Here is a 12,546-nt window from a genome sequence, read left to right as displayed (position 1 = left end):
TGTATCTGACAGTGTGCATTAGTTCAGTGTTTTTCAAACCTTTTTTCCGGGGACTCACTTTTCTCAATCGGCTGACTTTCGCAACCCACGCCGGCCGGCCTTCAGGACCCATAATTTGTGCTGACCTTTACTACGAAAGATAAACCTGCTTGGTCCTCACAATCTCACTATAATTGTCTCATTAAACATGTGGCTCTTCAGCTTTTAGGTCCTTAGAAACCTAAAAACAAAACTATATTTTGATAAAGTCGTCACAGTTTGACTGAAATGTGATTTGTGTGTGACAGCAACATGGTCAAATGGCTTAAAGCAGTCTAAGCGAGTGACACCTGCACTCTCACCCACTGCTGCAACTTTAGCACAATTTGGGTATTGTGAAGCTCTAAAAATGAAGAGCATCGATTCGCCGCATGTCTGGGCTGATTGCCACGTGGTAACATATTGGACTATACTACTTTAGCACAACTTCAAATGTGAGGCCTATTTTATCTGTCTTTGTTTGAAAGGCTACCATATAGGGTGGTTATGGTCTTGTTGTTGCCTTTGTCTGTAGGTCTAACTATGAAAGCAAGCCTGCCAGAAACATCAGTGATCCCTTAAAAAAGGTTTGTTAGCTGTGAAAATAATTGTGGGTTGTACACTTGTTTGTTTTATTTCATTCTCCACCCCAAATTTACCCTGGGGGTTTTGAATCCAAACTTTTCTCCCTGATTGACAGTTTTTGATGCCCAAATGGGAACTAGTGCTTTTGAATTAACAACTAAGAAACAACTTGGTGCTTAATTACGCAGTAAGGTGGATCAGGAAATGACCCGAAAACAACAGCTGATGCCCTCAATGGATGGGCCATCAATCACTGCATGGCAAACTGTATGTTGAGGTGTGTTGGGCAGACCAAAGTCCAAGCAAGTAATGTTGACATTCAGTAAATAGAGCATTGTATTCAATAGTCATTGTACTTAAACAGTAGAGGTATAGGAAGGGATTAGATAAGGGGTTTTAAAGTATGTTTTCCAGGGTGTTTATTTGCTGTAACCTGTTTTGATGCATGTTTGTAATAAAATGTCTTTTTAAAAAAAGATAAGGGGTTTTAAATCACAGTATTGGAAGTGAGCACACTTCTAATTTTGTCAAAGTAAATCAAGGCCATCTGTATTTCTTTATAACATAGTTTAATTTGGAGAAATACGAGTCAAATATTCAATGATTGACTTAATTTAAAAAATCTTTTTCTCTCTCCCCACAATCTTTTGTAAGGCCTCTGACAGTAGCTGTTCTCGCGAGGATCTGTTGTCTCAGCTGCTGCGGCGAAATGACCAAGTTCGAAAGTTGGAAGTGAAACTCTCAGGTACCTGCTTTAATCTGCAAGTTTCAGTTGACTTGTTGCATTCACCTTTACATTTCATTTCTGCATTAAAATTTCTTCTAAGAATTTTAAAACGCAAGTATTTTACATTGAAACCACTTCACTAAATTTACCTTTTTAAGAAGTTAGTGATAATTTAGTATAAATTTGATGCTAATGATTTGCTGGTTAAAATGGTTGATTTGTTTGTAAAGCATCATTCATGAGGAATACCACAACATTGAGAGTTCTGATGGAATTTTGAAAATAATTTATGATGCTATCTCTTCTTGTAACTTATTGTCTGAATAGGAGAAATATATGAATCAAATCTATAATTATTCCAAATTAATTTTGATCTTTTCCCATTTTTTGTAAAGTATCTGACGGCAGTGAATGACTTTAGACCTGTATTTCGTTTCAATACAAAATTCTGTCCTGTTCATAATGTTGGATAGGGTCAAAGACTATTTTCAAATTTTCCTTTTATTAATACGTATATGATCGATTCCTCATAGGTATAATATTGCCACCTTTGGTCACTCGACTCACAGTCATGCACATAGAATACTGCACATGTCACAACAGTGTGCTGTAGCTATAGCTGTAGTGTGTGCATTTTTAAATGAGGACCTAATACATTTTACAGTGTGATAGGTAGAATGTTATTTCTTAGCTTGTAATAGTTTATTTTTCTTTCAAGATATTTTGGAGACATATTGTGAATATTCATCAAGCATCTATTTCAGCTTAACGTATCTTGATAATTTGCCAAAAACAATTCTGAAAAATATATTTTGCATAATGTCCAGTTAAGGGCCTCCTCTTGCCACCAGATTTAAGCAGTATTAGGAGAGGCCGGCACTCAACCTGTAGCCCAGTAGGTTTAACCCTGTGGGCTGATGACCAGTTAAAGGAGGGTGGGGGAGGGGGGTGGCTCTTGCCCACCCCCATGTCAATCGTAAACCCCCTACCCACAGTTTTGCTCCCCACCCACCAAACCCTCCTCACTGGGGCTTATCAACATGGCAACTTTATACGGTGGACTATCTCCTGCCAGGGGTGAAAGTAACTCCTATTTAATGCCGGTATGGTCGTATCGCAACCCCACTTTCCCAACTCCACTCCTAGACACTTCATGGATCCCTTTAATTGACTTTGATGCTTAAAGCTATTACTCTAGAATAAAACTTTGAATTTGGAATAAAAGCCTGAATTAACCTTCTAGAAACTCCTACAATGGCCCATACAGCTGATCTGTATAGAGCTGAAGGGAGGACAGCTCTGTCTCTTTATTCCTTCTGAGATACTTCACAAGAGACCCAATTTAGAGAGATATTAACTTGTCTAGTAGAATGCAGCTTCAAATTGGAAATGTCATGACATACTGTGCACCCAAGTTTACCACCCAAAGCAAAAAGCCAGTCGTTTTTATTTCTTGATTTCCTCAGATTGCATTTTTGATCACACAGCAGGTTGTGTTTGAGTCTCAGTTTGCCTACCCGACAATTCAATTGTTTATTTAAAAAAAAAAATGTCGAGTACCCAATTCATTTTTTCCAATTAAGGGGCAATTTATTGTGGCCAATCCACCTACCCTGCACATCTTTGGGTTGTGGGGGCGAAACCCACACAAACACAGGGAGAATGTGCAAACTCCACACGGACAGTGACCCAGAGCCAGGATCGAACCTGGGACCTCGGTGCCGTGAGGCTGCAGTGCTAACCACTGTGCCACCGTGCTGCCCTATTGCTGTTCGTTTTGACTGACAATCCCCATATAGCTGGAAGAAAACATATCTGGTCTGATTAGCAAGTTTGCGGATGACACTAAAATTGCAGGAGTTGTGGATGGTGATGAAGATTGTCCGAGAATACACCAGGATATAGATAGGCTGCAAAATTGGGCAAAGAAATGTCAGATGGAATTTAACCCGGACAAATACGAGATGATGCATTTTGGTAGATCCAATTCAGGTTGGGAGCTATAAAATAAACGGCAGAACCATCAGGAGCATGGAGACACGGAGAGATCTGGGTGTACAGGTCCACAATCCTTAAAAGTGGCAGCTGGTGGAAATGGTGGTAAAGAAAGCATATGGCATGCTTGCCTTCATAGGACGAGGTATCGAGTATAAAAGCTCAAAAATTATGTTACAGTTATATAGAACGTTGGTTAGGCCACATTTGGAATACTGTGTCCAATTCTGGACACCGCACTATCAGAAGGACATGGAGGCTTTAGAGAGAGTACAGAAAAGGTTTACCAGGAAGTTGCCTGCTTTGGAAGGTATTAGCTCTGAGGAGAGATTGAATAACTGGGATTGTTCTCCCTAGAGAGACGGAGGCTGAGGGGGCGACCTGATAGAAGTTTATAAAATTATTAGGGGTATAGATAGGGTGAACAGTTATAGGCTTTTTCCCAGGGCGGAAATGACAATTAGAAGGGGGCACAAGTTCAAGGTGAGGGGGAAAGGGTCAGTGGAGATGTGCGGGGCAAGTTTTTTTACACAGAGGGTGGTGGGGGCCTGGAATGCAATTCTAAGTGAGGTGGTTGAGGCAGATGCGTTGGCGACCTTGAAGACTTATCTGGATAGGGACATGAATAGACGGGGTATAGAAGGATACAGGCGGTTGGTCTAGATAGGACACTTATTGGTGCAGGCTTGGAGGGCCAAAGGACCCGTTCCTGTGCTGTACTGCTCTTTGTTCTTTATTTCCTCACTTTTATATTTAAAAGTACCCAGAGGGTCTGTTGAATGTGTAATTTCTTGGGCAGCATTCTTTTCCACTTTCTACTGTAAATTGTGTACCCGACATGACAGACCTGAGCAATAAGAAGCAAGCGGTTGCCATGGCACTCAAAATCAGTTGACATTTGGAATCATGTGACCATCCACCACTTAACAAATAAAAACTGAAAACTACTTTATTTCTAGAGAATGTAAAATATATTTAATTCAAGCAATAAGTCTGATTTTCTGTTATATACAATTAAGCCTAGCCTATTTTACCCATTTGTACCGAATGCTCGGCCACTTTCTTCGCAAACACTGTCCCGGCTTACTTTCATTTCTGCCTCCTGGAGATGGATAAAAACCCTTCCTCATACTGATTAAAGGATGTCGCTGCCATTGCCTGAAAAATTGAAGCAGGGCGAGCCGGCTAAACTGAGACAGAATTGGAGCAGTGCCAAGAACTCAAGAGTTGTAGGGCTAGAGGCGATTTCACAGATAGTGAATAGTGAGGTCATGGAGGGAAAGGTGAGAATTTTAAATTTGAAGATTTGCCAGACTAGGAGACAATATAGATCAACAATCACAAGACTGATGTGCAAATGGGATTTGGTGCGTGTTCTAAGCAGAGTCTTAGAAGAGCTGAAGCTTATGGCGTAAGATGGGAGATGAGGCACAAGCGCATCTGAATTGTTGAGTTTGGAGTTAAAAAAGTTATTTTGTATCGCTATATATTCTCCTCTGAACTGAGATTAATTATCCTCTTATCTGGATATGGGTTCCTTTCTGTGATTGGTAAGGACTGAGAAACTGCATTTAGCCCATTGCAGCAATGACAAATTGAATGAAATGAAATGAAATGAAAATCGCTTATTGTCATGAGTAGGCTTCAATGAAGTTACTGTGAAAAGCCCCTAGTCGCCACATTCCGGCGCCTGTTCGGGGAGGCTGGTACGGGAGTTGAAGGACTTTGCTAAATTCCAGAAAGTGGTTAGCAGAAAGAGGTTGGAACCTATGCTCACAGTCAACGCACAGCATTAAAGAAGATGTAAGTTTATGATTGCACTATCATCTCCAGTTTCACATGGAATAACAACATTGGAACAGAAATAGACCATTCAGCCCCTCAAATCTGTTCTACCATTCATTTAGATCATGGTTGATCAAAATCTCCCAACCTTGGTTCCATTTATTCTAGCCTCATAAAATATCAGTCTTAATATTGCCTTTATCTCAACAGGGCTAGAATGCAAATGTTCCATTAGCTTTTCAGTAATTGAGTGAATCTATACACTGCCATTTAGCAATTTCTGTATGTGGACCCCAAAATTCTTTATTTGAATGCCTGTGGCAAATTTATTGGATTGTTCTGTGAAAAACGTGAGGGTCTGGGTGTATCTCCACTGGGAGTTGTGATTATTAGCATTACTGGAGATCAGGGAAGCTGTTGACAAACAATCAAGTCTGGTATCAAATTTGCATACGCTATTTTGAAACTTCAGCTTTAGATGCTGCATTATTAATTACATGGAATAGGGCTGCACGGTGGCGCAGTGGATTAGCCCTGCTGCCTCTTAGCGCTGAGGTCCCAGGTTCGATCCCAGCTCTGGGTCATTGTCCATGCGGAGTTTGCACATCCTCCCTGTGTTTGCGTGGGTTTCGCCCCCACAACACAAAGATGTGCAGGCTAGGTGGATTGGTCACGCTAAATTGCCCCTTAATTGGAAAAAATGAATCGAGTACACTAAATTTTTTTTTAAAATTAATTACATGGAATACAGATCCATTTTTAATAACATTTCTCAAGAGGGGAGTGTGTTTTGCATTGATGTGGTTTCCGTTAATATTTGCTGAGAGAACGAAAGACTGTTCGCATCTACTGAATGTGCTGCCGCCCTGACACCTTTAACCTTCGAGGTTAGAACAGAGGATGCTGGAAAAACGCAGCAGTTCTATCTGCTTCTGTAAGGAGATAATCGGAGTTAACGTTTCCAGTCCTTTTACTCATTTTTTGTCAGAACATAGGAGAACGCATAAGATTTTAAAGTGTAGCTGTGAGAGATTGCAACAAAACGTTGCAGCTTTAAGAACAAAAGACATCACTTGCTGGGGAAGGGGTTTGCATTGAGCCAATACATGTATGGCATTTAAAAAAAGGGGTTTAAGATGGAGGAGAAAGGTCATAACGTTGAGTCCCGAGACGAGGGCTGTAACGTGCCCGACTGGAAGATGAGATGCTGCTCCTCCAGCTTAAACCAGGCTTCACTGGAGCACTGCAGCTGGCCAAGGCCGGACATGTGGGCTTGTTAACTGTTAGAGGAAACAGTCAGATTGTTATCGAATTGTAGGAGGGATTTTTTTTCACTTACTGAAACACAGTTGCATGGGATATGAAACTTCTTGTAATATTATGAAGAGTCATCCCTGTTTGTTTTTGTGTGCTCCCAATCAGCCTAGCAGTCCAATAGTAGTTTTGGTAAAGGGGAACTACTTAGTTGACTGAGGTGATATGAGCTTCTTGGAGTCTGTGGAAAACATTTAGAGCTCAACAGAAAAGTGGAAACCAACTGACAGACATTTGCTCTAGGTTATTTGGTAAATCTCTATGTATGGTGCTCTGGTACAGAGCATATTAAAAAAACACAATTGCAGATTTTATACTAATTGTAGTTCCAAACCATGCAGTATGTAGGTTAAATACTATTAACCCTTGGACAACAAAAAATCACATCCGTTGGAGATGAGGTAATTTCAGATGGTGCATTTTTGATAGCTGAAGAGACCAATCTGTGAGAGGCAGTTTCTGACATAAGTGCCACATATTTAGTGGTTATCGGGTTGTTGTTTTCAGTGTTCGCACCTGTTGCCCAGCTGTTGCAACCACTGATTGTCATGGGTGCTGCATGCCGGCCCAGATGGTGTCACCATTTTTCACTGTTATCGGCTGGTGATCCCAATGTTTAGAGCCTTGATGCCAAGGTTGGAAGTATTCCTGAAGCGGAACTGATTGTCTGACTGGCTCTGAATACTTTGCCATACAGAAGATTCTTGGGTATGCAACCATTTTCCATCTTGCGAATGTGCCAAGCAGGCAAATTCGTATCTGCTTGATGAGAGTGCCAACAAACATACTTGAGAGTTATTCCATCGAGAGGCCTGCCACATTCCCAGTTTTGTCCTTCCTTCATATGATATGCATGATGGGTTAAAGTAGCATTTGGTTCCAATTTTACAGCCTTAAAAAATTTATGTCAGAATTCTCAATCTTTTTTTAAAAAAATATGTTTTATTGAATTTTTTTTCCCAAACAACAATTTTTCCCCTCTTACAAAGCAAACGCAACAATAACAATACAGAAATGTTTAACAATACACAAGTAACAAAACCCATTTATCTTTGACCTAAACTAAACTAAACCCCCCCCCCCCCTTCCCACTGGGTTGCTGCTGCTGGTCATCTGTCTTCCCTCTAACGTTCCCCTAGGTAGTCGAGAAATGGCTGCCACCGCCTGGTGAACCCTTGAGCCGATCCTTTCAGGGCAAACTTTATCTGCTCCAGTTTAATGAACCCCACCATATCATTTACCCAGGCCTCCAGTCCGGGGGGTTTCGCCTCCTTCCACATGAGTAGGATCCTGCGCCGGGCTACTAGGGACGCAAAGGCCACAACGTCGGCCTCTTTCGCCTCCTGCACTCCCGGCTCTTCCGCAACTCCAAATAGAGCCAACCCCCAGCCTGGTTTGACCCGGGCCTTCACCACCCGCGAAATCACTCCCGTCACTCCCTTCCAATACCCTTCCAGTGCCGGGCACGCCCAAAACATATGTGCGTGGTTTGCCGGGCTCCCGCCACACCTCCCACATTTGTCCTCCACTCCAAAGAACCTGCTCAATCTTGCTCCCGTTATGTGTGCTCTATGTAGCACCTTAAATTGAATCAGGCTAAGCCTGGCGCATGAGGAAGAGGAATTTACCCTGCTTAGGGCATCAGCCCACATACCCTCCTCTATCTCCTCCCCTAGTTCTTCTTCCCACTTTTCTTTTAGTTCGCCCACCGACTCCTCCCCCTCTTCCCTCATCTCTCGGTAAATCTCTGACACCTTGCCCTCTCCGACCCACACCCCTGAAAGCACCCTGTCCTGTATCCCCTGTGTCGGGAGCAACGGAAATTCCCTCACCTGTTGTCTAGTAAACGCCCTCACCTGCATATATCTCAAGAAATTTCCCCGGGGCAACTTATACTTTTCCTCCAATGCTCCCAAGCTCGCAAAAGTCCCATCTATAAATAAATCTCCCACCCTCCTAATTCCCAACTGGTACCAGCTCTGAAATCCTCCATCCATTCTTCCTGGGGCGAACCTATGGTTGTTCCTGATTGGGGACCCCACCAGGGCTCCCCGCACCCCTCTCTTGCCTCCACTGTCCCCAGATATTCAATGTTGCCGCCACCACCGGGTTCGTGGTAAACTTTTTAGGTGAGATCGGTAGCGGCGCCGTCACCAGCGCCTCTAAACTCGTCCCTTTACAGGACTTTCTCTCCAGTCTTTTCCACGCCGCTCCCTCACCCTCCATCATCCATTTACGTATCATTGCCACATTGGCGGCCCAATAGTAATCGCCCAAGTTCGGTAGTGCCAATCCTCCTCTGTCCCTACTACGCTGAAGGAACCCCCTCCTTACTCTCGGAACTTTCCCTGCCCACACGAAGCTCGTGATGCTCCTGTCTATTTTATTAAAAAAGGTCTTGGTGATTAGTATAGGGAGACATTGAAATACAAATAAGAACCTCGGGAGGACCATCATCTTAATTGCTTGCACCCTGCCCGCCAGCGATAGAGGCTGCATGTCCCACCTCTTGAAGTCCTCCTCCATTTGTTCTACCAACCGTGTCAGATTAAGTCTGTGCAAGGTTCCCCAGCTCCTAGCGATCTGAATCCCCAGGTATCGGAAGTTTCTTTCCACTTTCCTTAGAGGCAAGCCTTCTATCTCTCTACTCTGGTCCCCTGGATGTATCACAAATAATTCACTCTTCCCCATGTTTAGCCTATACCCCGAGATATCCCCGAACCCCCTCAAAATTCGCATAACCTCTATCATCCCCCCCCCGCTGGGTCCGACACGTATAACAATAGGTCATCCGCGTATAACGAGACTCGGTGTTCTTCTCCCCCTCTAATCACCCCTCTCCATTTCCTGGAGTCTCTCAACGCCATGGCCAGAGGTTCAATTGCCAACGCGAACAACAATGGAGACAGCGGGCATCCCTGTCTTGTTCCCCTATATAGTCGGAAATACTCCGATCTGTGTCGACCTGTAACTACGCTTGCCGTTGGAGCCCCATAAAGAAGTCTAACCCAGCTAATAAACCCGTTCCCAAACCCAAACCTCCTTAACACTTCCCATAAATACTCCCACTCCACCCTATCAAATGCCTTCTCTGCGTCCATTGCCGCCACTATCTCTGCCTCCCCCTCCACTGGGGGCATCATTATCACCCCTAATAGTCGTCGCACGTTAACATTCAGTTGTCTCCCTTTTACGAACCCTGTCTGGTCTTCGTGCACCACCCCCGGGACACAGTCCTCTATCCTCAATGCCAGTACCTTTGCCAACAATTTGGCGTCCACGTTCAATCATGAAATGGGTCTATAGGACCCGCACTGCTACGGATCTTTATCCCTCTTCAAAATTAACGATATCGTCGCCTCCGACATCGTCGGGGGTAGAGTCCCCCCTTTCCTGGCCTCATTGAACGTCCTCACCATCAACTGGGCCAACAAGTCCACATATTTTCTGTAATACTCCACCGGGAACCCGTCTGGTCCTGGGGCCTTCCCTGCTTGCATGCTTCCCAGTCCCTTAATAACCTCGTCCACCCCAATCGGTGCCCCCAGGCCTACCACCCTCCGCTCCTCCACTTTCGGGAACCTCAATTGGTCCAGGAACTGCCGCATCCCCTCCTCTCCCTCTGGGGGTTGAGACCTATACAGTTCCTCATAGAAGGTCTTGAACACCTCATTTATCTTTCCTGCCCTTCGCACCGTGTCTCCCCTTTCGTCTCTAATTCCTCCTATCTCCCGCGCTGCTGCCCTCTTTCGCAATTGATGAGCCAACAGGCGACTAGCCTTTTCCCCATATTCATACCTCCTCCCCTGTGCCTTCCTCCACAGTACCTCCGCCTTTCTGGTGGTCAGAAGGTCAAATTCCGTCTGGAGTCGTCTCCTCTCCCTGTACAATTCCTCCTCCGGGGTCTCTGCAAATTCCCTATCCACCCTTAAAATCTCCCCCAGTAATCTTTCCCTTTCCTTGGCCTCTGTTTTCCTTTTGTGGGCCCCAATGGAGATCAGCTCTCCTCTGACCACCGCTTTTAGTGCTTCCCATACCACTCCCACAGGGACCTCGCCGGCGTCATTGACCTCCAGGTATCTCTCAATACACCCCCGCACTCTTGCGCACACTCCCTCATCCGCCATCAGTCCCACATCTAATCGCCAGAGTGTTCTCTGCTCCCTTTCCTCTCCTAAGAATTCTCAATCTTAAATGTAGTGTATTCTAATTGCTTTCAAATCATAAATCTCCCTCTCCTGCCATTGTTATGTCAATTGAGCATGTTAATCAGATTTTGTTTTATTTTTGAAGCTACATGTTTTCTGTAGAAAGCATTACTAAATATTCCAGTCCAGGAACAGGCCATTTAGTTCATCCAATTTTTGGCATCAACTTAATCACACTCTTTCAATGCCCATCTCCTTTAAACTTTCTCTTTTTTTTCATGTAACTATATATATTTCTCCTTTTTGAAAGAATTTATGCACTCTGCTTCAACAAGGGGTCTTTAGCAAAGTGTTCCACATTCTAATCACCCTGTCTGTAGACGTTTTTCTAATTTTGCCTTTGACTCTGATTATTTAAAATTTGTGCCCTCCGTTTATCATCTTGACAATTAGTGGAAACTAGATAATGTTACTTACTTCTTGATGACCTTTCATCACCCTTTATTCCACTGTTGGTTTCAAACTCCACCTCTCTGGGGCTGGTTTAGCACAGGGCTAAAGAGCTGGCTTTTAAAGCAGACCAAGGCAGTCTAGCAGCACGGCTCAATTCCTGTACCAGCCTCCCCGAACAGGCGCCGGAATGTGGCGACTAGGGGCTTTTCACAGTAACTTCATTTGAAGCCTACTTGTGACAGTAAGCGATTTTCATTTCATTTTTCATTATTGGATCCCTGTACCCTATTTTTGAGCACTTTCCTAATTTCCTAGTTTCAGCAACAAATGGCAGAGAATTTCACATTTTAACAATTGTTCTAATTCCCTTACGAGACCTGTAACTTTCAAAAAGAGACACAAATTTCCAGTTAATAGCTGAAAGAATGACTCAACAAGATTTCATGTTGTGAAACTTTGGACAACAAATGTCTAAAAGCACTACTGACCATTTTCTTTTTGTAGACAATTTATACTTTAAACTATAGAATGGAACATTCCCCTTTTATACTTATTACACTCTCCACGGAATTAAAATCCTTTATAGCAAGCAGACCATATTTGCTTCCAATGGGTTCCCATATCCCTGCTTCACCCAATGGTAAATTTGAGTGGCTTGTCTCCATATGCTTTCCTCGTTTTTCAGAGCGTTCTTGTATTCGCCACCGACTATAAAGCCTGTTCCAATGACTCTTCTCTCACGCCACGCCAGAACAAGTCTCCCAGAATCTATAGAAGGCTGCAGGATGCATCTCTTCAACTAGAGACTCCTGCATCCGGCTGTGGCAGCTCACAAAGTCAAGCGGCTATTTCTCTTTGCTGACCAAATAGAACTCTGCCTGCTTGTCTGCAATATTCACACATTTGTAGGGAAGCCTGTAGGTGCATCTCAAAAGTGGCATCCTCTTACCCATGGCATTGTGAAACACATTAAAATTGTATCAAGTTAGGAAACTAATTAGCATCCTCGGATTCCAACTTCCTTTCATATTAGAAGTAAATAAACAGTTTACAGCACCACTATCTACAACCAGTAACTTCACCTTTCTGGGACTTTGGGAGACTCGGGGTATACTCATGGTGTACTCCAAGACTGCTGCCATTGTCTCTAAGCATAAATGTCTTGCACCTTCTTCTATTTAAAACCATCTAGACCTTCCTTTGATCGCTAACAATCAAATCACCCAGGCTTATTATCAGGCAGGCTTCAAAACAAGTCACATGACACCCACTTATTTACACTTCATTCATGGTCCAAAACTATTATAATCTTTTAAACTTTATAACTGTGACACAATCTTCTGGGTTTAGAATAAATGTTTTAGTAACATGTCCTTTTATGCATTCTGTGGTTATCTTAAGTTTGTGCTCTATTGACTTCCGGTGGCGGCTATAAGGGAGTAAGTCACACGTTTGGTGGCTCCCGCTCTGGCCAGACTTTTGGACCTTTTCCCCCGACTTTTTCGTGGTTTTGAGTTTTGA

The 12,546-nt window shown here is 43.5% G+C and overlaps 1 protein-coding gene across 7 annotated transcripts in view; it reads left to right on the top strand.

The window, feature by feature from the left end:
* The window catches only part of golga1 (golgin A1), a 117,648-nt gene that overhangs the window by 31,772 nt on the left and 73,330 nt on the right, over window positions 1-12,546 (top strand). For 5 of the 7 annotated variants that reach the window (XR_011937654.1, XM_072488448.1, XM_072488447.1 and 2 more), the window contains exon 3: window positions 1,258-1,348. Coding sequence is in view for 4 of the 7 variants with exons in the window: in XM_072488448.1 (XP_072344549.1) it covers window positions 1,258-1,348 (91 nt within the window). In the remaining 3 variants the exon portion in view is untranslated. Of the gene's footprint in view, window positions 1-553; window positions 606-1,257; window positions 1,349-12,546 lie in introns of all 7 variants that reach the window. The other 2 variants (XM_072488452.1, XM_072488450.1) reach the window with 1 other exon arrangement.

The sequence above is a fragment of the Scyliorhinus torazame genome, chromosome 22 (genome assembly GCF_047496885.1).
Source record: "Scyliorhinus torazame isolate Kashiwa2021f chromosome 22, sScyTor2.1, whole genome shotgun sequence".
Taxonomy (NCBI): Eukaryota; Metazoa; Chordata; class Chondrichthyes; order Carcharhiniformes; family Scyliorhinidae; genus Scyliorhinus; species Scyliorhinus torazame.
Note: the sequence above shows the minus strand (reverse complement) of the source record. Positions and strands in the feature narration are given on the sequence as shown.